Source organism: Truncatella angustata, assembly GCF_020726525.1.
Source record: "Truncatella angustata strain MPI-SDFR-AT-0073 chromosome Unknown BKA67scaffold_6, whole genome shotgun sequence".
Classification (NCBI taxonomy): domain Eukaryota; kingdom Fungi; phylum Ascomycota; class Sordariomycetes; order Amphisphaeriales; family Sporocadaceae; genus Truncatella; species Truncatella angustata.
The window spans coordinates 923,916-943,913 of record NW_025763386.1 but is presented as its reverse complement, the minus strand read 5'-3'; the positions used below and the strand labels follow the sequence as shown (position 1 = coordinate 943,913).

General features: G+C 49.1%; 5 protein-coding genes across 5 annotated transcripts; 3 read left to right on the top strand and 2 right to left on the bottom strand.

The window, feature by feature from the left end:
- Positions 1 to 1,996: 1,996 nt before the first annotated feature.
- Positions 1,997 to 4,521, top strand: BKA67DRAFT_593522 (uncharacterized protein; the record flags this gene model as incomplete). Its single annotated transcript, XM_046104956.1, has 3 exons — positions 1,997 to 3,176; positions 3,226 to 3,608; positions 3,664 to 4,521. The coding sequence occupies 3 exons, from the start codon at positions 1,997 to 1,999 to the stop codon at positions 4,519 to 4,521; spliced, it is 2,421 nt and encodes an 806-aa protein (XP_045956018.1).
- Positions 4,522 to 5,127: 606 nt separating this feature from the next.
- Positions 5,128 to 5,819, bottom strand: BKA67DRAFT_537597 (uncharacterized protein; the record flags this gene model as incomplete). Its single annotated transcript, XM_046100352.1, has 2 exons — positions 5,128 to 5,289; positions 5,646 to 5,819. 2 exons carry the CDS (start codon positions 5,817 to 5,819, stop codon positions 5,128 to 5,130), a joined length of 336 nt encoding a protein of 111 aa, XP_045956017.1.
- A 1,038-nt stretch (positions 5,820 to 6,857) lies between these two features.
- BKA67DRAFT_626167 (uncharacterized protein) lies at positions 6,858 to 12,302 on the bottom strand. Its single transcript, XM_046105548.1, has 2 exons — positions 11,625 to 12,302; positions 6,858 to 11,544 (listed from the first exon to the last, which is right to left on the bottom strand). Exons 1-2 carry the CDS (start codon positions 12,045 to 12,047, stop codon positions 7,090 to 7,092), a joined length of 4,878 nt encoding a protein of 1,625 aa, XP_045956016.1. The 5' UTR covers positions 12,048 to 12,302; the 3' UTR covers positions 6,858 to 7,089.
- A 1,670-nt stretch (positions 12,303 to 13,972) lies between these two features.
- BKA67DRAFT_680044 (uncharacterized protein) lies at positions 13,973 to 16,344 on the top strand (the record flags this gene model as incomplete). Its single annotated transcript, XM_046108892.1, has 4 exons — positions 13,973 to 14,013; positions 14,419 to 14,434; positions 14,540 to 15,304; positions 15,342 to 16,344. 4 exons carry the CDS (start codon positions 13,973 to 13,975, stop codon positions 16,188 to 16,190), a joined length of 1,671 nt encoding a protein of 556 aa, XP_045956015.1. The 3' UTR covers positions 16,191 to 16,344.
- A 1,680-nt stretch (positions 16,345 to 18,024) lies between these two features.
- BKA67DRAFT_571719 (transmembrane amino acid transporter protein-domain-containing protein) lies at positions 18,025 to 19,760 on the top strand. The gene is made up of 2 exons (XM_046103246.1): positions 18,025 to 18,359; positions 18,431 to 19,760. The coding sequence occupies exons 1-2, from the start codon at positions 18,128 to 18,130 to the stop codon at positions 19,624 to 19,626; spliced, it is 1,428 nt and encodes a 475-aa protein (XP_045956014.1). The 5' UTR covers positions 18,025 to 18,127; the 3' UTR covers positions 19,627 to 19,760.
- The last annotated feature ends 238 nt before the right edge of the window (positions 19,761 to 19,998 follow it).

Below are 19,998 nucleotides of genomic sequence, written 5' to 3'. Positions count from 1 at the left end.
TGCCTCGCTGCTAAAGCTACACGAAGAGGAGGTAATTACACAACCTGGAGCCGAATTCTTCCATATGACGTACTTATAGCATAAATGTTGGACATACAACCCAATGAATATTCCGAGCCATGAGGACGATATTTCAGCGTGTGGAACGCTTAACAAGGACCAATACGCTTGAGTGAAGTCATCATCAGGCTGGTTCCAGGACCACGATGCCTACCTTGAGAGTATTGAAACTGCAAAATGGCCTAGACAGATAACTATGGATAACATATTGGAAATATTTAAGTCGACTTACATTTTTGCGGCCCAGATTTGGGTTGCTTACGCTCAAGGTCGGATGACTGCGATTGAGTGATACGCCACTTGTTGATCGCAAGGTGAGGTGCACACTTGACTTCAAGCATGCCTCCCCTTGAGACCAGCCGCAACCCAAAGCAGATTGCTGTCCATATGAACGAAATTGGCCAAGCTGCCGTGGGCTATTGACTCGAGTCAGTACGTGACTAATCGTGCAATACCGTCTTGATCAGATATATTCTCCCAAAGCATTCCTGTTGTCTCTTCAGTCATCTTCCGTATTATCCCCACGTCCTAACGTTAACGCTCCACCGAAATCCTACCCGGTCGTCTCGTCCTCAAAGCCAGGGGCAATTCAGCAACCTTCATTGAGCGTAAGGGGGCCGCGCGACTTTGGCTTTCAGGCTATACTGCACAACACTATTGCAATAATGATACTCAAGAAATGCTGGAGGGTGTCTATATGTGTTGAAGCTTAATGAGACACCCATTCCAGGCCATACATATTCTTGTAAGATTGGTCATGATCATGGCGTCACTCCAAGACCAAGAGACATACTCAAAGCCATCAAGCAACTTGATCCAAAGGTGCACTTCAGGTCTATGAGCAGTTACTTGACATATAGCAGCCGAAGCGAGTGGCTATAACCACGGGGCTCTACAATCACTCTCTCTCAGCTGGGTGAAGTCAAAAGAGCCCAGCCCGGCCAAACTAACGTATCAGTAATCGGCAAGAGGTCAATGGACACCATTTATTCAGAGGAAAGCGATACCCCAGTCATGGTCCTGATTGGCGCAACCCAAACTGTGATTAGCCCCAGAGGCACGTCCATTTTCGACTCTCCATTGATTCCGTCTCCCATTACTCTCACGTCCTTCTCTCTTCCTTCAACCTGCACCTAATTACTTTCCCTGAATCAACGTCAGGTTAGAGAGCAGTCCATCAAACCACCCTCAACACTGCAACAGAAGCACCTCCTTGGTGTCTTCATCTTGTCCGAGAGACCGCAGTATTTGTCTTTCTTTCTTTCTTTCTTTCTTTCTCCCCACCTTGTTTCTCGACTGCCATAGCCGTGCGAGCAACTGTTCCTGAAGAGTTGCAGCCAAAGCGTTGCGCAAGCACCCGTCAGTCAACCATCTGTCCCACTCTGTCACGCCAAGACAATTCGGACAACCTATTCTTCATTCCATCAGTACGAACTATTAACACTTGACACTCTCTCGCCATCCTATCATTTCGAGGTTGTCAACGTTGAATACTGGCCGCCCGGCTTTCGCAGCACCTCACATAGCCTAGGTGATTTCGACCTGTCTCTGCGACCGGTCAATAGGGTAGAGCTGAGCAGCCTGTCTAAGATTAGTCAAGGAGTTTTTGCCTCTTACGGCACGGTGGAAACTCTCTGTTCGGCGCGTTGAGTACGGTACTACCAAGTATTACTTACTTACTGCTCACGTCCCACACACACCAAGAGACACATCCCACACTTGTCGGCTTTTAGCCCCCCAGACGTTCCGTGCCGACCAGGCGCGTTTGTGAGAACCAACCCTTTCACCCCCTACACGCCCATACCCACTCACGCCAACCAACACTCCGGGATATCAACAGACTGCGGCGCGTCCGTCACTCCCCTCCAAACTCCCTCTGCATATACAGCCGTTGAGTACATTGTCGCGATTGCAATCGCTTCATAACTCTATCAACATGGCCACCTTGTCACCTGCGCGTGCTCTCTCTTCCGAGACGAACACCGACGTCGCTGATACTTTCTCACATGTCGCGTCTTTGAGTTCGACGCCTCCCACTACAGTCGGCGACGGCATGAGCATCACTTCAGAAACTTCGAAGCAAGACAATGTTCTTGAGTCGGCTGCAATTGAGCTCACTGCTCTTGAGCACAGCAATGCTGCAGCCCTACCCTCCGCCACCGAACCTCTTGAAGAACAAGTAGAATGCGTGGTCGAAGCCATCGAAGCCATCGAAGCCATCGAGGCCTACACTGATGCGCCCGCTACTCCCGGCACAGCAGCGACTCCTGAAATCACGGCCACATCCTCTTCACGACCGCGAAGACAGCGGGAGAGTCTGCCCGTCTACAATTTGTCAAGGCTAAGTGGCACTGCTATCCATGGAAAGAGACGCGCAAATGGCGACATCGTCGCCGACAAGAAGCGACGCACAATCTCTGGAACATTTGGGTTGGACGACGAAACCACCCAATTTACCAGTGGCGCTACAAAGGCAAAAAGCACTTCGCCAATGTCGAAAAATGCAAAGAAGCGAGCTCTGTCACCGGAGCCTCCCAAACGTGCAACCCGATCAACCGGCATCCAGGTTGAAAGCTTGACCAAGAAGATTTCTTCGTTCGGGAAGCGTGGCAAGAAATCTCTCGAGCAAAGTCTAGGGAAGATGTCACGCGAAATGCGTCGCCTGCAAGACACGAATGAATTCTCGGGCATTGACACCAAGCCCGTTCTCCATACAGTCTGGGCCAATGGCAAATACATTGACCCTAAAGCTGCAGTCGAGCCTCCTCGCAAGAGGACGAAAGTTGAGCCCGCAAAGGAGGAGGAGCTCACTACAATCCCAGAAGTCCCGGCACCGAAGCAGCGCAAAGTCAAGAAGTGGCTCAGCCATGGCCTATACTCTGGTCAGGCTGCCCCACTCGATATCTCAAAACACCTCACCCCGAATGAGAAGAAAGCCCTTGTCGACCTTCCAGAGCTTGTGCCGGCCGGCAAGGTCAATGAAGTCCTGCCAATGCCTATATTTACTGGTCTTAGATTCTTGATTCAAGGACGAGACTTCAAGCTACCATATAACATCTGCAATCCTCTTCCGTCTGGACAACCAAAGCCCGCTTCTTGGAAGCTGATGACTCGAAGTAAGTTGTGCTTGCCAGTTTGTGTGACTTGTACTTATGAATACCCCAGACCGTTTCATTGGTGAGGCTGGAGCTCTGTGGAAGAAATCACCTCATTTCAAGGACTACCAGTCCAAGTGTGTTTGCACACCGGAGGATGGTTGCGCCGAATCTTGCCAGAACCGTATCATGCTTTACGAGTGCGATAGCACCAACTGTAATGCCGGTGCTGCCAATTGCCAGAACCGCGCTTTTGCCAAGTTACAAGAGCGCATCAAGGCCGGTGGCAAGTACCGTGTCGGTGTTGAAGTTCTCAAGACCGAGAACAAGGGCTTCGGTATCCGTGCCAACCGTTGCTTTGAACCTGGCCAGATCATTATGGAGTACACTGGCGAGATCATCACGGAAGAGGAATGTGAACGCCGCATGGAGGAGAAATATAAGGACAACGAAGTAAGCCCATGCGCCAAGTGTCTTTTGATCAGAACCAAGTCACTAACGTTCATAGTGTTATTACTTGATGTCGTTCGACCAGAACATGATTATTGATGCGACCACAGGCAGTATTGCCCGCTTCGTCAACCACTCATGTCAACCTAACTGTCGCATGATCAAGTGGATCGTGTCTGGTCAACCGCGTATGGCACTATTCGCTGGTGATCGCCCGATTATGACTGGCGAAGAGCTCACTTATGACTACAACTTTGATCCCTTCTCCGCTAAGAACGTGCAGAAGTGTCTGTGTGGTGCACCCAATTGCCGAGGTGTACTTGGTCCCAAGCCCAAGGAGATCAAGCCGCCCAAGGCTCCTAAGGAAGATTTGAAGAAGGTCGTGAAGAAAGGCATCAGTGCTGGCAAGCGAAAGCTGCAGGCATTCCTTGGCGACGACGATGAGACCGTGAGCAGTGTTGCAAAGAAGTCTAAGGTCAATCTGGCGCCTGGCGCCAAGGCTAAGGGCATCAAGGGCGCCCTCTCCAAGGTCAGTGCCAAAGCTGCAAAGGTTGTCAAGAAAAGCATTTCCACCATTTCCGTTAAGACCCCCGCGTCAGGTCGGAAGGTCACTATCAAGCGCAAGTCATCTGTAGTTAAGACCTACAGCAAGACGAAGGTCGCAGGAAGACTATCTGTCACCCCCAAGAAGGCTGTTGCAGCCAAATCCAACAAAGCTACACCAATTAAGGGTACTGCGCTTACAGATGCTACACCTAAGCGTGGCCGAGGCCGCCCTCGCAAGCATCCTATCGCATCCGTTACGCCCCGAAAAGCCGCAGACATATCACGAGATCCGAACCAGATTCGTGTTGTCCAATCTCCAACTGAGGCAGCCCAGGAGAACATCCAGGAGGTCGCACAGGAGACCGCCTGAACATACATCTTTGCATTTCAAATGCCTATACATCCCCCGGCGTGTACCGACCGGAGGTGGCCATGTCGAAATTCGAGCGCAGATATCTTCTTGAGTAGTCCAAATCGAACAATCGAATTGCCAGCACGAAGGCAACCTGCAAATACTTGAAGTGGCAAGTACTTGTTTTCCAACATTATAATTCGCGGCAGATGAGCAAACTTTGCAGAAAGAAGCACTTGCTATGGCACTCAACGGCCAGCCACTTGCCCACGTATGGAGAGCCAAGAGTGAGGCTCTATGAGGACACACGAAGGCAGAAGAGGATATGACCTAATTGCATTATATTTGTACACTAGCTTAGGGGATCATCTGAAAGACGGCATTAGGAGGCGTCTCAGGCGTCGGCGTTCATGTCTCTTCATTGCTCTTTATTATACCTGGCAAAGATTCGGTCACGAGGACCTTAGGTTTTGCTATACAGTCTGCATCTATCATGTGGTTGCTATAAGAATATGTTGACTGATCTAAGAAAACCACTATCCAGCATTGTCCCAAAGTGAAATACCATTTTATGCCAACTGTTGGCTTTGAAGGTCTCCCATCCGAAAGTACGATGCCATTGAATCATGCACATGAGTAGTCACAAGACTTTCCACCAAATATGAGACGAGCCTTCTGTTCCATAGAAACAACTTTGTCGTTGCACATTGCTGGACTGTTTGTTAACTTTCTCGCGCTCAACAGGACGCATTGCACGCCGCGTCGTAGTGGCATGACCAAGGACCACTAAAACATTCGGAGTCAATAATTGCTCTTTCAGGATGAGTTGAGGGGGTCTTTGGGATCAATGTGAAACAGTCACGAAGAGATCAAATTGCCTCTAATAGGCATCGTCCGCTCTGTAAACATGCTTTTGTAAAAAGGGATTGGAAGACAACTCCGAAAATTGCTTACTAAGGTCCTCCACACATATTGCTGAAGATCATGCTGGAATTGTTTTGGCAGACAACCTTTAATAGGGGCGTCAGCAAAGTTGTTCGTTGGATGGTGGTTACATTTGCATCATTACAAGTTCTAATAGGTCATGTGAAGTGAGAGCACCTCGGGCATGGGACAAGGAATGGGCTATATATATATCTTACCAAGATTCCATCGGTCGTGCATCCAGTTGTAGCCCCGTTGCAGGCGCTGTGTATTCCGCCCGTCCAACACGATTGCTTGGGAACGATGGCGGCGGCGGGAGAAGAAGCTGGAGCCGCGAACGCAGAAAGAGCCGACATGCTGGCAAAAAAGGCGCTGTAGGTCAAGAATTGCATGGTGCCGTTGGTGGTTTCGACGACGATGTTGTTATTGTTGGGGGAAAATGAAAGGATCTAGTATGACTGACTATAAATCTGAAGAGGTTCTGGGGGCCAAGATGCCAAGGACGACGGAACGAGACTCCCATTTATACTCGATTCGCTCAATACGATTTACCCGGGACCATGTCTTGTGGCAAGCAGTGGATTGTCCTCGCTTCGTCTTTTTTCTTTGTTCTTTCTCGCTTCTCGTATCGTACGTGGCGTTTAGAGAGGCACTGCTAGACGCATATCCTGGTTATCATGTGAAGGAAGGATGGGATAAGACCAAGCCATAAGACAGTATCATGCGTGTAACAGGCCACTCACCGCAGTTCCTGTTTCTTTGGGAGCTTATTCTGTTACGATACTCGCCTGGTGGTACCACTACTGCATCCGAAAAGGGACGATTCGGTCTCTGCGCGATATATCCTTCTTCATGATTCTCTTCGATGAGCTTACAGCGACTGCGATGCTCGCGGCGGCTTTCCCCGCTGTCATGGAAGGCTATCATAGCTCAAAGTCGTGAGAGACGAACGCTGAGTCACTGCCAAATTCAGAATGACCAATGGATGAATGGTTCCTCAACCTTGCCGATGGATAAATACGAGTAATTGGACCGTTACAGGGAACCTTGCTGTAGCGGCCATGACATTGGTGTTCCTGCAGGTGTGAATAAGCTTACAACGAAATCGTATCCATGACCACATCTGGAAAGCATACTGCGATCTGTGGGCAACCAAGAAGTGGCCTTCATTGCGCTCCGAGGGCGCTAATCACTGATCACTACTTACAGAAGATTATGGTTCGGCTTCACTACACCGGAATCATGTTAATGATTACACTTGCGTGTTGCAGCCTGGATAGCCACGAGAGGAACACTAGAAGGTGGCCAAGTGGGGTATGCAGTCAGCAGCGTACACAGTCGACGTACTCGAGGAATTAGACCGTCCCTCCACGGGGCATTACCCCTGAAACTGCAGCTGCTTGGACAAGTGAAATCGAGCACGCATTCACCCACCATTCCATGCCACAACGTTTGTGTGGCGCATTCTTTGTTACATTTCAGAGGCTCTATTCTACCAGAAAGACTCGAAAGAATCTTGATATTCATCATTTCCTCCTTATGTAGCATTCTTATACGTCTATATTACGGATGACTCTAGTAACTGCAAATACGAGATTAAAGTTAGTTTGTACGGCTGCTCTTGCAGAACTTAGTAGGGAACATGTTAATCTGTTCCATAATTTATAATAAGTGGCGGTCTCTACCCGGAACAATACTCGAAGGAGGACGCGTAGGTAACCTCATCTGGCGCGAACCGCGCAATGATCGGAATGGCCCCGTCTCGGATACCTCCAGACCTCTTCTCACAACAACCAGTTCCGATCGTTTGACGAAAATTATCTCACCCCTGGCCAAAATATCGACCTGGATTTTAGTGACCATGCTGATCCAATCGTATGGGACAAAAAAGTGTCGAACGATTACAGGCTCAGCGCTGCTCGGTTCTTTGGTGGCACCGGCTGCGCTTTGCCGGCGAGATGCTCGCAGCCCAGGCGCAGATCCTGTTGTTATACTGTGCTTATTCGAGATATCGCGTACATGGCTGAGGTCGATACTGCAGACCCAGTAATCTTGATCAAGGAAGATGAAACGATCATTAATCATACCGATGGGTTGCTCCACTCGTACAGCCAGCGTACCAAGGTCAAAGGCAGGTTTCACCGTCGGAAAGGGCTCTGTTGTGCTGAAATCGTTCATATCCCATACGAGTATTGCCGACTGCGCATCCCTTGAAGAGCGACCCTTGGTGACAGTAGCAAAGAAACGATGATGTTGAAGTGGAAATATTGACAATGTAACCGACGGATCAACTGAGTCAAAAGATATTGTAACGAGTTGTTCCAGATTCGTCCAGCTGAACATGCTTGCCGTGTTTTTTTCAACACGTATGAGTTTATGAGTATCTGAATGTGATACCCAGCTGACGTTGTCAGATCCCGCTATTCGATTCACGTATACCGGTTCGCAGCTTTCGTCAAGGGGCCATAGAGTGTCGTGCTCGATAGTAGACAAAAGAAGCCGACGATGAATAGATGAACTGAGCAGCTGGGATACTTTTATAGCTGGTCGTGTATCAAGAAGTATATTCGATATCTCCCAGTCACCTCCTAAGTTTCGAGAAACTCTCCGCGACGTGACTCGACTTGCCCAGTCGCAACAAGTCAGGATATCGGTCAATGGGTCAAAATGCAGGAGGATGATGCCGCAGTTCGTTGTTTGAACGAACAATCGTAATCCCTGTGAGTCCCGGGCGACGTCGTAGGCATATACCGCGCCGTCTTCCTTTCCACAAAACACCAGTGGTAATGTTACAGCATTTGCAATTGCTGTGATATCACATGTCCCGGTAACATCGTATTCGATTTCGAGTGGCGCTGTAGAGTTCGAGACCGCATTCGACGTATCATCAGAATCCTGTCGAAGAAGTACTGATGGCTCCCAGATACGACACTGGTTGCCTCGAATCTCGATGAGTCGCAAGTCATCTGGAGTGAATGCCAGACTTCGGATCTTGACTGCATCGCCCTGGAATTGGATCTTGTAGAGCATTCTCAGAGTTTCGAAATCGTACAGAATTACGTTACCCCTTGAGTCACCGCACGCCAGTGTGCGACCATCAGGAGAACAACAAAGTGTCTGTGGGTAAGCAGCCACTATTGTGTTACCCACCGTCCCCTCATCCATATTATACACGACTAGGTCGCCGTCGGAGAAGGCTGCCGCGATGAGATTGGCTTCCGGCGTAGCACTGAAAGCAACATCCGAAACACTTGTGATACCATCTACCTCTTTTGAGGATCCATTCAGCCTGGATCCTGTATCCTTCTCGTAGATATCGTAAACTCTCTCCTCGTCTAAATCCCATATAATGAGATCCTCCCCTCGATAAACAATGGCTAGCACACCCATTTGCATACAGAAGACTCCCATTTGAGGGGCGCGAGCATGTAGCTCGGAGCCTTGGACTTCAAAGTCCGCTGTCCAGTTGATTGGCTCCGTATGCAGATCGCCGGTCTCTACATTCCAGCATAGAAGAACGTTGTTCCGCAATGCAGCCCAAAGAACAGAGTCATTGTTCCCGAATGCTACGGCAATGCATAGAGAGTTGATGCGGAAAGTATGTACTACAGAACTGGAAGTAACACTCCATAATCTCACATTTCGCGGACCAGCCATGGCAACCATGTTGCCACTTTCACTGTAAGCCAGTGCTGAAACCAGCTCTTTATGATCCACAGAAGCAGTTTCCTGAAAAGTAGCTTGATCGTACATAATCACCTGTCCCGTTGATGTTCCCAATACCATGTTCTCATGAGACGTCGCAATCATTTGTGGACGTATGGGCTTAACATACGACATAGTTGAGAGACAATCATCCCACCCTTTGGCTCCTGTTCCATGAATTGTCAAGCTTCTCGGAGTACAAAACTGCTGTCGAATAGCCGATGATTCAGGGAAGAATGGGGGAATAAGATTGAAGATTGCATATGGACTCGTGATGAGTCGTTTGCCAAATTTAGTGACCAAATGGATTAGATCATTTGCACAACGGCCCATATAATCTCGTTCTTCATGTAGTCCGACCGGGGGTGAAGATTGCGCCCGTCGGTGAAGAATATGGTTGATAGTTTTCCCCGCTTGATATATTCTCCGAAGATCAGAGCGTTTGGCAACAAGCTCAATCCAAGTCAGCAAGTTGGTTGACTTTAAAAAAGAGGTCAAGGCTAAGATGAGCTCATCGTCGTAAGATTTAGTTTGTGCCAGATGGTGAAACAGATAATCCGTCGCATATTCTGCGAACGGTGATGTCTGAGAACCTTGTACTGCGGTACCCGACTTTGTTGTCGTGGAACTATTCGCCCTCTTCATATTCTGCCCTAGAAGAGAGTCCAGACATACCATTGCTAACCGACGGTGGCCGAGGCTTTTGTCCACCTTGAACCCGAACTCAATGTTGTCTTTCGTGAGGAATTCTCTCACAGTGAGGTGGAGAAGTTGTAGCTTTCTTGAGTTGTCGACGTACACTAAATTACCGCAGGACTCGCTGATAGACCGCTCCATATCACCTATTTCGTCGTTGATGTCTGTTTGGATTGCCTGTTGTAATTCATCCAAATGCAAAGGACGAACACTACACACGGCCCATACCAGGATGGCCTTGACCAGCTCTTGGTTGAACCTCTGCTCCGACATCTCTTTTGTAATCCTCAGATACAATGCTTCCATATCAGATGGATTGCTATCAATGACTTGATTAGCTTGCGTCATAGTTTGGACTTGCACTAGTTCTTTCACAATGAGTTGAGCCCAAAGGAAGCACCCTTTGGAATTTTGCAAGATGCGATGAGCCATTTCTTTTCGGGCATGTGACGTTGATGCTGGAAACCGCTCATAGTTCAGTTCCAAAAAGAGGTAAATGTCGCCGGTATTGTCCTCCTCAGTGATTGTATTTGAGATAACTTCCATCTTCAAGCCCAAGGGTCCAATGTGGGTATCAATGGAAGTTCGCGACGTGACGAATATACCCAATGGCCAATACTCCTTAGCTTTGGACAAGAATGTGATCATATTTGATCCACCATTTGCCTCATCTAGCGCATCAACAACCCAATATTGTGGTCGCTTCAGTCTGATCTTGAGGATACCGGTGACAAATAGTTTGCGCCAAACAACAATAGCGTCATCCTTTTCGAGGTTGCCTTCTCCCCATTTGGGAATGATCTCAAGAATGGCCTGTCGAATTTCAGGGTGCAGCATGGCCATTTGGAAAGCCATAGACCGAAGAAATGATTTGATGCTACTTTTGTTCTTATCTGCTCGTACGAAGAAAAAGAAGCAACAGTCTCTTGTGAGCCACCGTAGAGAGGATATAACTGCACTCGAAATGACACTCTTCCCTGCACCCGGACGTCCTTGTAACCAGAAAGCCTTTGAGGGGTTGGTTTCTCTCCATTCCACAAACGTTGGTTTTTGTAATAGCCACTCACAAGAGCCTGGAAGCCTAGTTGCGTCTAGTGTCATATAGTCGCCCTCCGGAGCATCTTTTACCCCTAAAAAATTCGCTATAATGTTTTTCTGCATTTCTTTTTCGGTCTCACTTGTCGTTTCGTCATCATCCCCTTCTGGCTGACTTTGAATCTGGAATGGTTCGCGTAGGCTATCTATTAATGTCGCAAGGGCATTTCGGATAGTCAAATACGATGGATCGTTGACAGAAGGGAAACGGGCTACATCTCTATGGTTTGCGTCAAGGTATATTCTGCGCTCATTAATGTAATTGAGAACTGCCGCTTGTCTCTCAACAATAAGACCCTTGCCAATACCATAGTTCATTGGTTTGGTTTCGAAAAAGGAAAAGAGGCGAAGGTCCTTTGAGAGATAGGGGAAATCCTTGTTTATGGCTGCGAGAATTGAAGAGGAAGGGTAAAGTTCGTGAACAAACGGCCTGACTCCATGAAGCGATAGCACGCGGTTCAGGGTATGGGCTATTTCTGCCCCTTGATGTGGGACGCCCAAGAAGAACATGGCGCAAATACGATCGGCAAGAGATTTGAACTCGTGTAATTGATGAGCAAGTACAAGTGCTTGTTTGATCACAAGGCCGCCCATACTGTGTCCGACGAGTATTAGAGGAACCTAATAGGCGCCGGTTAGTGCAAGGGTAGATTAAAGAAAGGAAAGTCGTTGGTCTTGCAACGATATAAACAACAACTTACACTTTGCCTGCGCGGTATCGTTGGTGCATCTTGGATTGCTCCAAGAAGGGAGTGGGAGAAGTCTCTGATACCGAGGATGGATTCATGGCGAAGACCCGAATGATACCCAAAGGTATGTATTCTGACGTCTGTGAAGGCATCGTCATTTGGGAGCCAATGTTTTGGCCAGAAGTTGGATTCGTCCCCTTTCGTCCATGTGCTCTGAGATCCGCCATTGAGGCCATGTACAAACACTAGGTCAGCAACAGGGACGTCGACAGATGGAGGCTCGTATAGAGTTGTAAGGCCGAAGGTCCCTTTTGGAGCCTCTTTACGGTCGGCATCCTTGGTTTCCTTCCTGATTATGCTTCCGAAAAACGAGCCCCCAGACCTGACTGATAGAGGCAGACTCAAACTTTCACCTGTACTGGCATGCCGATCCATCAAGCTGCTAATAATAATACGGCAACCAGCAAAGCGGGCCCCGCTCGAGTGGTGCTGCAGAACAAGCGTTTAGCGTACGTTGGATGGAACCACCGGAGACATCGAAGTCTGAGGACAGAAGAGCATATCAACACATCTATACGGAAGGACAAACAAACAGAGAAGTTGAGGATGGTGTATCGGACATACATAGCCGGCGGACATGTCCTCAGAAAGCACAATGTGCGTTGCATTTGATGCAAGCAGTGCGGGGTCAGCAGTGCTTTCATTGCCAAGCATGCAGCGCATCAAGCCACTTCAAGCACCTCCAGTCCAGGCATCGGGAGGTGCATTATATCCCTCTCGGATTCCTAATTTTGAAGCCTACAACATACTGGATGGATAATACCCAACAATTCCCTTCAAATCAAGCGCCCTCGTTCATCATGAAAGACTCGTGAAAAACACAAAGGCGAGGGCTGTCGCGTGCATAAGGTCCTTATCTGTGAGGGGAACCTTGTAAGAGTCACGTTAGTGATAAAAGCTGTCCATATCTACATATCCACAGGTGCGTTTTGTTTGGGAATAGGCCGTACATCTTGCCATTGCCACTCAGCCTCAAGCTTAGTTCAAATTGATTGGCGAATTGTCACGCAAGTTTCTGTGCTATCTGTTTTTGGTAAAGGCCTTGGCAGACTATAGCCCTGTATCGGATTGCCTATTTCTTTGGGCTCTGGAATTTACCTACAAGGTCGCGTTCCTTAAGGCTTTCGTTTTCACACCTAGACTAGTCGCAGAAGACTCGCGCTTCATATTACTGCCTCCAACATACAGCACTGAGTGAAGGCCAATTGAGTGGTCGGCTCGCCGAATTCTGAAGTCCGCGTCCTTCGCGATCCACGAAGTCAGCCGGACAAAATAACAGACGCATCAGTATGGAACAACCAATTCCTGTCTGGATCATCCTACTGGGTAAGGACTGCAAGAATAGATACAGAGCAGCCCGATGGTGAAGAAGAATGGTTCTTGTCAGAATTAAAAAGATTTATACTGTCACTCTCAACCTTCCATTGAAGTCATACTAACCTTGACCAAATGCAATAAAGTTTTCATCGTGCAAGCGGTTTACGAAACAATTCCAGATCTTGTACCTAAGCCGATTGATATGTGTCATTGTGCTGAAGACCATGTCAAGTCCTTTCTCTGTGCTTTCCATGAAATGATTGACACATCCCCGATATGAAAGAGTTCTCTTCTATGATAATAGAGGTGCATAGGCATGGCGTGTCAACCGATGGGAAGTTTGGTTTCCCTGCTCCCACATACGGTGGCCGCCTGCCTATGATCTACCCCGTCTCTAGCAATTGGGAGGAACTGTTCACCGAGGTAATGAACACCACTTTTGACGTCAAGGAACATACACATTTGTATTGACATCGACACCACTATCACCATGCCAGAGATTGGAGTGTATCAGTCGGGCACAAGCTTTTGACCTTCCGTCTCCATCGGTCAAAACATGCAAGGTACAACTTTGTTCATGATATCCTTCCTAAGCGCTCGTATGCCCTCATCGAAGGCTTCTGCCAGTTATTTTCGACGCAGTTGCCCTACACGCTCACAATGAGTACGAGCTGGCTCTATGGCGATCGATTCGACACAATATTGGGAGACCTTATATCAAGGAGTACCTCAAGACATTTCCCCGCTACTGAACCTGCTGTGGATCTCAAGAATCGAAACTTACTTTGCTGCGTGTGAGTAATTCATTATGTCCCGAACCTGAGACGGAAGAGTTGATACTGATTACATTCTATCAAGCTCAACATTAACTCGCCTGCTCATTACCCGGGCAACCTACGTTTTCGCAATATTCAAATGCTCAGTATCTGAATGAATGATTATTTAACCACCTGGCAATAAATACTGTCAGAGCTCGAGAAGAGATGCGTCAGCTTTTAGAAAAGTATACAGATGAGTATGAAGGGTATGCAAAGGAGCAGGGACTGGATGCTCTAGCTGATCCCATCCCAGAAAAGGGGGATGAACTGTTCCAAGAAGCAAAAATATTCCCTGAGACCGCCATTCCATCGAATCTATGAATATTTTGGTTCTAACTTATATGATACCACATAACACTAGCAGCTTTATCCGCTTTGCGATTGTATCTGGCAAGACTATTTGCAGACATTTTGCACTCATTTTGAGATATTGTAGAACGAGCATTGTCTAAGAACCCAATTATTTTTTAATACAAGCCGTCGTTTCAATGGCTTCGATGTTATAAAAAATATTGCATTCATTTATAGGGGGTTCCGGAAGGCTATGCGCGTGACAAGCACTATTGTGCCTCGCACTAGGCTAGTCGAAACTGGTATATGTTGGTTGTTAGTTTTCAGATGGAGAACGTAGGCCATGTGAACACTTTTAGAAGCCGCTTTGGAGGATCGGGCTGTATCGTTATAGGCTAGCTGTCTGCTGCATCATCTTGGACGTAAATAAGATACTTGTAGGTGACGACACAGCCTCCCAAGATCGCTGTTGGGGTAACTGGTTATCTGCTGGATTCGTCAGCATATTATCTCACCCCATCAGAATGCAAACATGGACGAGACCCCAAGCTTGAAAACCCCGTCGCTGAAGCCTCAGCGCCTAATAAGCTGGCGACTGCCCCCTACACCACACTGGGGCGTACACAGCGGCGATGTCTGACATATCTCCAGGGAATATTGTGTCTCGTATCTTCGCTGTCCGCAACCATATACTTCCCACTCGTTCCGCTCCTCGCATCACAGTACAACACTTCTCTACAAGCAGTCAATCTGACCATAACCCTCTACACCATCTTCCAAGGCTTGGCACTATCATTCTGGAGCCCCCTTTCCGACCATCCTGGGCGGCGCCCTGTAATCTTTCTTAGCTACTTTGGAGTCTATACAGCGGCGAGCATGGGTCTCTCCGTCAGCAGCGGCAGTTATGCCGCCTTGTCTTCGCTCCGAGCATTACAAAGCATCGGGGGTTCTGCTGTGTTGAGCACATCCTACGGTGTGGTCGCCGATGTGAGCACCCATGCTCGCGAGCGGCAATCTGGGGCCGTGACTCGGACCGGTGATCGGAGGCGGGGCCATATTTGCAACCGGAGAGCCGGTCTGGTGCTTCCGGATCTTGATCATCTTGGGTGGAATCTGCTTCCTGCTCATTGGCTGGACGTTGCCCGAGACCAACAGAACGGTGGTCGACAACGGTTCGGTGGCTGCTGTTGGTATCTAGAGGACATAGTAAGATGTTCTGGCCGCGAGGCTCACGGCGCGCAAGGTGCAGAAACGGGGTCATGGGACCAGTGAGAAAAATCAAAGGGTGAGCGATCCTCATGGGGGTGTCTCACTTCATCTCTGCGCACAGTCAACACAAGCAGTCGTAAGAGGAAAGATTGTTATTCCCAATCCATTTGCTTCGCTGCTTATCGTGCTCTCCCGAAATAACGCGCTCATTCTATTTTTGGCGGCCAGCCCTTATTCGGTCTGGCACTTGGTACAAACATCTATTCCTTTCATATATGGTCGAGAAAGCGGTGGGTATGGCTTCAGTGATGTTAACGTTGGCCTATGCTGCTTGACTGGAGGTGTAGGAGTCATCACTGGTGGCTTTGTTGCCGGCCAAATGATGGACTACAATTACAAGGCCGTGACACATCGGGCTGGCCTGCCTGTAAATCGACAAATTGGTGACAGTATGAAGAGCTTCCCCATCGAAGAGGCCCGGAGTAGATGGTCCATTGCAAAACTTTTCGTATCGGTAGGTGCTCTTGTCGGCTATGGCTGGACTGTGCAACAGGACATCCACCCATCTGTTCCTCTACTTCTTCAGTTCTACATTGGAGCAAAATGCACAGTTTTGCACCAATCATGTAGTGCTCTTCTGGTAGACATTCACCCAGATAGGCCAAGTACCGCTGCAGCGAGCAACAATTTTGTGCGCTGCGCACTATCAGCTGCAGCTGTAGCTGCTCTTCAGCCGCTCGTTGATGTCCTGAACAGAGGCTGGTTCTTCACCATGGTCGGCTTACTCGACCGGGGTTTATGTATTATTGCGGTCGTCGTTCTGAGGACATGGGGGCAGCAATGGCGCAATCGCAAAGTCACAGAGTCAACCCTTATGGACTGACAGAATCGTTTGTTTGCGGAGCTGAAGAACTATCTCTCAACCTGGGCAAAGCTAGGTTGCGAGAGATATGCGACAAAACGTGTAGTACCCACTGAGATATGACAAACTCCCCTTGTCGATCCTCGCGTTCGCAAACCACTTCATCTCCCCCAGATTAACCCCGTCTTTTTATTCCAGGGGAACCAGACCCTGATACAGTCTGGCATCTAATCCCACTAAGTGGAGGTGTGTGACCTCAGTGATGTCAGCCTTGCTTTATCTTGCATGCCAGGCGACGCAGGGGTGACCGCTGGTGGCCTCATCGGCGGTCACTTGGTGAGAATTTTACAAGAACGGGCACGCCGGGCTTGGCCTGTCGGCGATTCCACGAGTGGGCAAAAATGCAAGATTATGCAAGACCGGTGGACAGGCAGTAGAGATACAGACTCCACGCACGAAGCTCGTGGTGATAAAAGCTGTACGGCAACATGACAAATATACGGTGTCCATGGACTACAACAGGGCGAACTGAGACCGCCAAGGAGAAAAGTCTGTGGCAAGGACAGCATAAAATATTTTTGCATTGTGCTGGCGGCCGTGTCGCTGCACAAACGTAAGTGCGAGTACGCAGTGTCGTTTTGATTTGCCCGCCTAGGTACCATACAATTTTGCAGGAGAACAGTCCGTCAGGAGCCATGCTGGGTCTACGCATTTGATCCTATTAGGTTCAGATAAAGGTTCAGGACCGAGTTCGGTGTTCTGGTTTTGACTGGTCGTTTTGTGTGCTATGACGGGGCGAAACATCGTGTTTTACACCAAAGCATAGAACTTCCTCTCGAGGCAAGTGGTGACCCCCACGGTCTTCGCACGGTTCCGCTGGTCACAATCCCTGGGGGCACTTGCTGGAAACACTCCTGAATGTGCCTGGCACAGCCCGACTTCCCATACCTCAACTGCCGTACTCAGCGGTGGTTTATGTATTCTTTACGATGATCATCCTTGAAGTAGAGATAACGCGATGAGACAATCACAGAGCGTGTAAATACATGATCTGGTGCGCTTATTCACGGGCGTGATGTCGAGCAGGTCACTGCGTATCATGCCTGAGAGTGAGCAATTACCAGGTTCAAGGACGTCTCCCCGGTCGGATTATAGCACGGATATGCAATCATCGCGAGTTTGGCTAACTGTTAGTCGTTATAAGCGTCGGCCAGACGCGGCACAAGCTACTGCAGGTATTCTGACAAAGTATCCACCAGGGAGTTAACAAGTATGGATCGTACAATGATCTTGCATCAAGTTCCTGGCTCGCTAGGTTGTGCTAAACTCTGTGCATAAAAGGAGATAATAGAAGGTATAAACTCCGCCCAAAAGCCACCCGACCATTATCGGCGAAAGATTTCCTGTAAAGCTAAATGATACGTACAGTTCGAGTTTCTGGATCAAATTTGTACATAAAGGCTTACTCCAGGCGCTAGGTAGTACCGGAAGGAATAAAAGTGACGTGACGGTTTCCACTATACTCAGGCCTAATGTCCACTATAAGCCGCGCATCGGTGGTAATGGTAGGCGCAGGAGCCCCTTGGCGCGCCCGGCCAGGACGGCCCCGAAAAAAATTCAGGACCTTTGTTCCACGACTGACTCGATTTTGAAAGTCAACAGATCAAGAATTTTATTCTGGTCGAATCCCCGTCCGTTCCTGACTTATCTTTGCCCGTGGGGAAGTTGCATTTTGTAAAGTGTTTGTGGAACTTGGATGGAGCCTGAGACGCCCTAAGCGTATAGTCCTTCGAGTCTAGAGTGCCGATATTGGAACGTCAAAACGGTTCTTATCTGCGCTCATCCTCATACATACCTAGGGAGATTTCTCCTACTGCTATATTTCAGTTCTTGTCCTTGTAAGGATTGGTTCTCTGAAAGGCCAACTCCCAGCTGGACTTTAATTCCTTCTTTCAATCATGGCCTCGACAACTCATATCGGCTCGGGCGGCGGGCTCGAGACGCTGGATGCGATCTCTTCGGCTGAAAACACACACATGAACAACACCCGTGAAAAGAAATACGACGCTACATCTGGCGACGATGAGGAGACGGCTTCGAAGCGAATTGAGATACCCCTGGACGCCTTTGGCGATGAGAGCAACGCCGAAATTCAGTACAAGACAATGAAATGGTGGCAAGCTTCTATGAGTGGGTTTCTCAGTCGCCAAAACTAATCGGCCCGACTTTACTGACAGTATACTCTTTTCCTCGTTTTTTAGTCATGGTTGCAGAAAACATATCCCTAGGAATTCTGTCTCTGCCCGCCGTCCTAGCGACAGTCGGCCTGGCCGCCGGCCTCACTGCCATCATCGGCCTGGGCTTGTTCGCGAGTTACTCGGGCTATGTCCTCTGGCAGTTCCGAATGCGCTACCCCCAAGTAGCCAGCTACACCGACATAGGCACGGTCCTGATGGGCCGTTTCGGCCGCGAGGTATTCGGCGCGGCCTATGTGATATACTGCCTGTTCTTCATGGCAAGCCACCTGTTGACCTTCACGATCGCGCTCAACGTGCTCTCGCGGCACGGGGTGTGCACGATCGCGTTTGGCGTCGTCGGCGTGATCGTGTTCAGCATCCTAACAATCCCACGGACGCTCAAGAACGTGTCGTTCCTCAGCATCGTCAGCTTCGCCAGCATCATGTCGGCGGTGCTCCTGACCATCATCGCGCTGGGCGTCAGCCCCGACGCCGCGTACGAGGACATGAAGGCCGTGTACCGGCCGAACTTCCCCACGGCCTTCAACAGCATCTGCAACGCCGTCTTCGCCTACGCGGGCCACGTCGCCTGGGTGAGCTTCATCTCGGAGCTGCGGGACCCCAAGGACTTCCCCAAGGCGCTCGGCACGCAGCAGCTCTTCCAGATCGTCATGTACACGATCACGGCGCTCGTCATCTACCGCTTCGCCGGCGAGCACGTTGCTAGCCCTGCGCTCAGCAGCACGGGTACCGTAGTCCGGAAGGTCGCCTGGGGCATCGCGCTGCCGACCATCATCATCGCTGGCGTCATTTTTGCGCACGTCAATGCCAAGTACATCTACCTGCGCATGTTCGCGGGTACCAGGTATCTGCACAGCCGAGGCCTCGTAGCGACTGGATCCTGGATCGGACTCGGTGTTCTCACGTGGACCATTGCCTGGATCATTGCAAACTCAATTCCCAACTTTAGTGATCTCCTTGGTTTCGTTAGCGCGCTTTTCGGTGCTTGGTTCTCGTTCGGCGTTCCTGGCTTCCTGTGGATGTACCTCAACCATGGGCAGTGGTTTTTGAACTGGCGCAAGACATGCCTGTTTTTCGTAAATCTTGCCCTGATATTGCTTGGGTTTATCATTTTCGGTGTGGGCTTGTACGCCTCTGGATGGTCTATGTCTCAAGACAGCTCGGGCAAGGTCTGGTCTTGTGCTGATAACAGCGAATAAAAAGTGTCGAGACCCACTGAGATATAGAATATACAATTTTCACGATTTTTACTTCACAGCAACAACCATGCTTTCCAATATGAAAGCCCCATATCTATGATGAAGTTTTGCAGTGATTGAAACGTGGCCCTTGATTAAAAAGGAGATGGTGCTCATTATGACAAACTGCCTGCCTATGCTCAGGAAAAGCCCCCCACCCCCCCCCCCCCACATCAAAAGGCCAGTCTCGGGATAACTTTGCAAACCTTCAGCTGTAATGTTGGTATTTCCGTCAAAATATACAGTCCAAAAAAACGCCAATGAGCCGAAAGCGGAGCCGCAGCGGCTATATGCAACTCTAATCATGAGTGGTCATACATCAAGGGAGGCGTC

Excerpts from the sequence above, each read along its gene's own strand:
- BKA67DRAFT_626167 (XM_046105548.1), bottom strand. The coding sequence starts at position 12,047 with ATGGATCGGCATGCCAGTACAGGTGAAAGTTTGAGTCTGCCTCTATCA. Across the intron at positions 11,545-11,624 it reads CGATACCGCGCAGGCAAAGT|GTTCCTCTAATACTCGTCGG; the intron begins GTAAGTTGTTGT and ends GGCGCCTATTAG.
- BKA67DRAFT_571719 (XM_046103246.1), top strand. The coding sequence starts at position 18,128 with ATGGCCTCGACAACTCATATCGGCTCGGGCGGCGGGCTCGAGACGCTG. Across the intron at positions 18,360-18,430 it reads ATGGTGGCAAGCTTCTATGA|TCATGGTTGCAGAAAACATA; the intron begins GTGGGTTTCTCA and ends CTCGTTTTTTAG.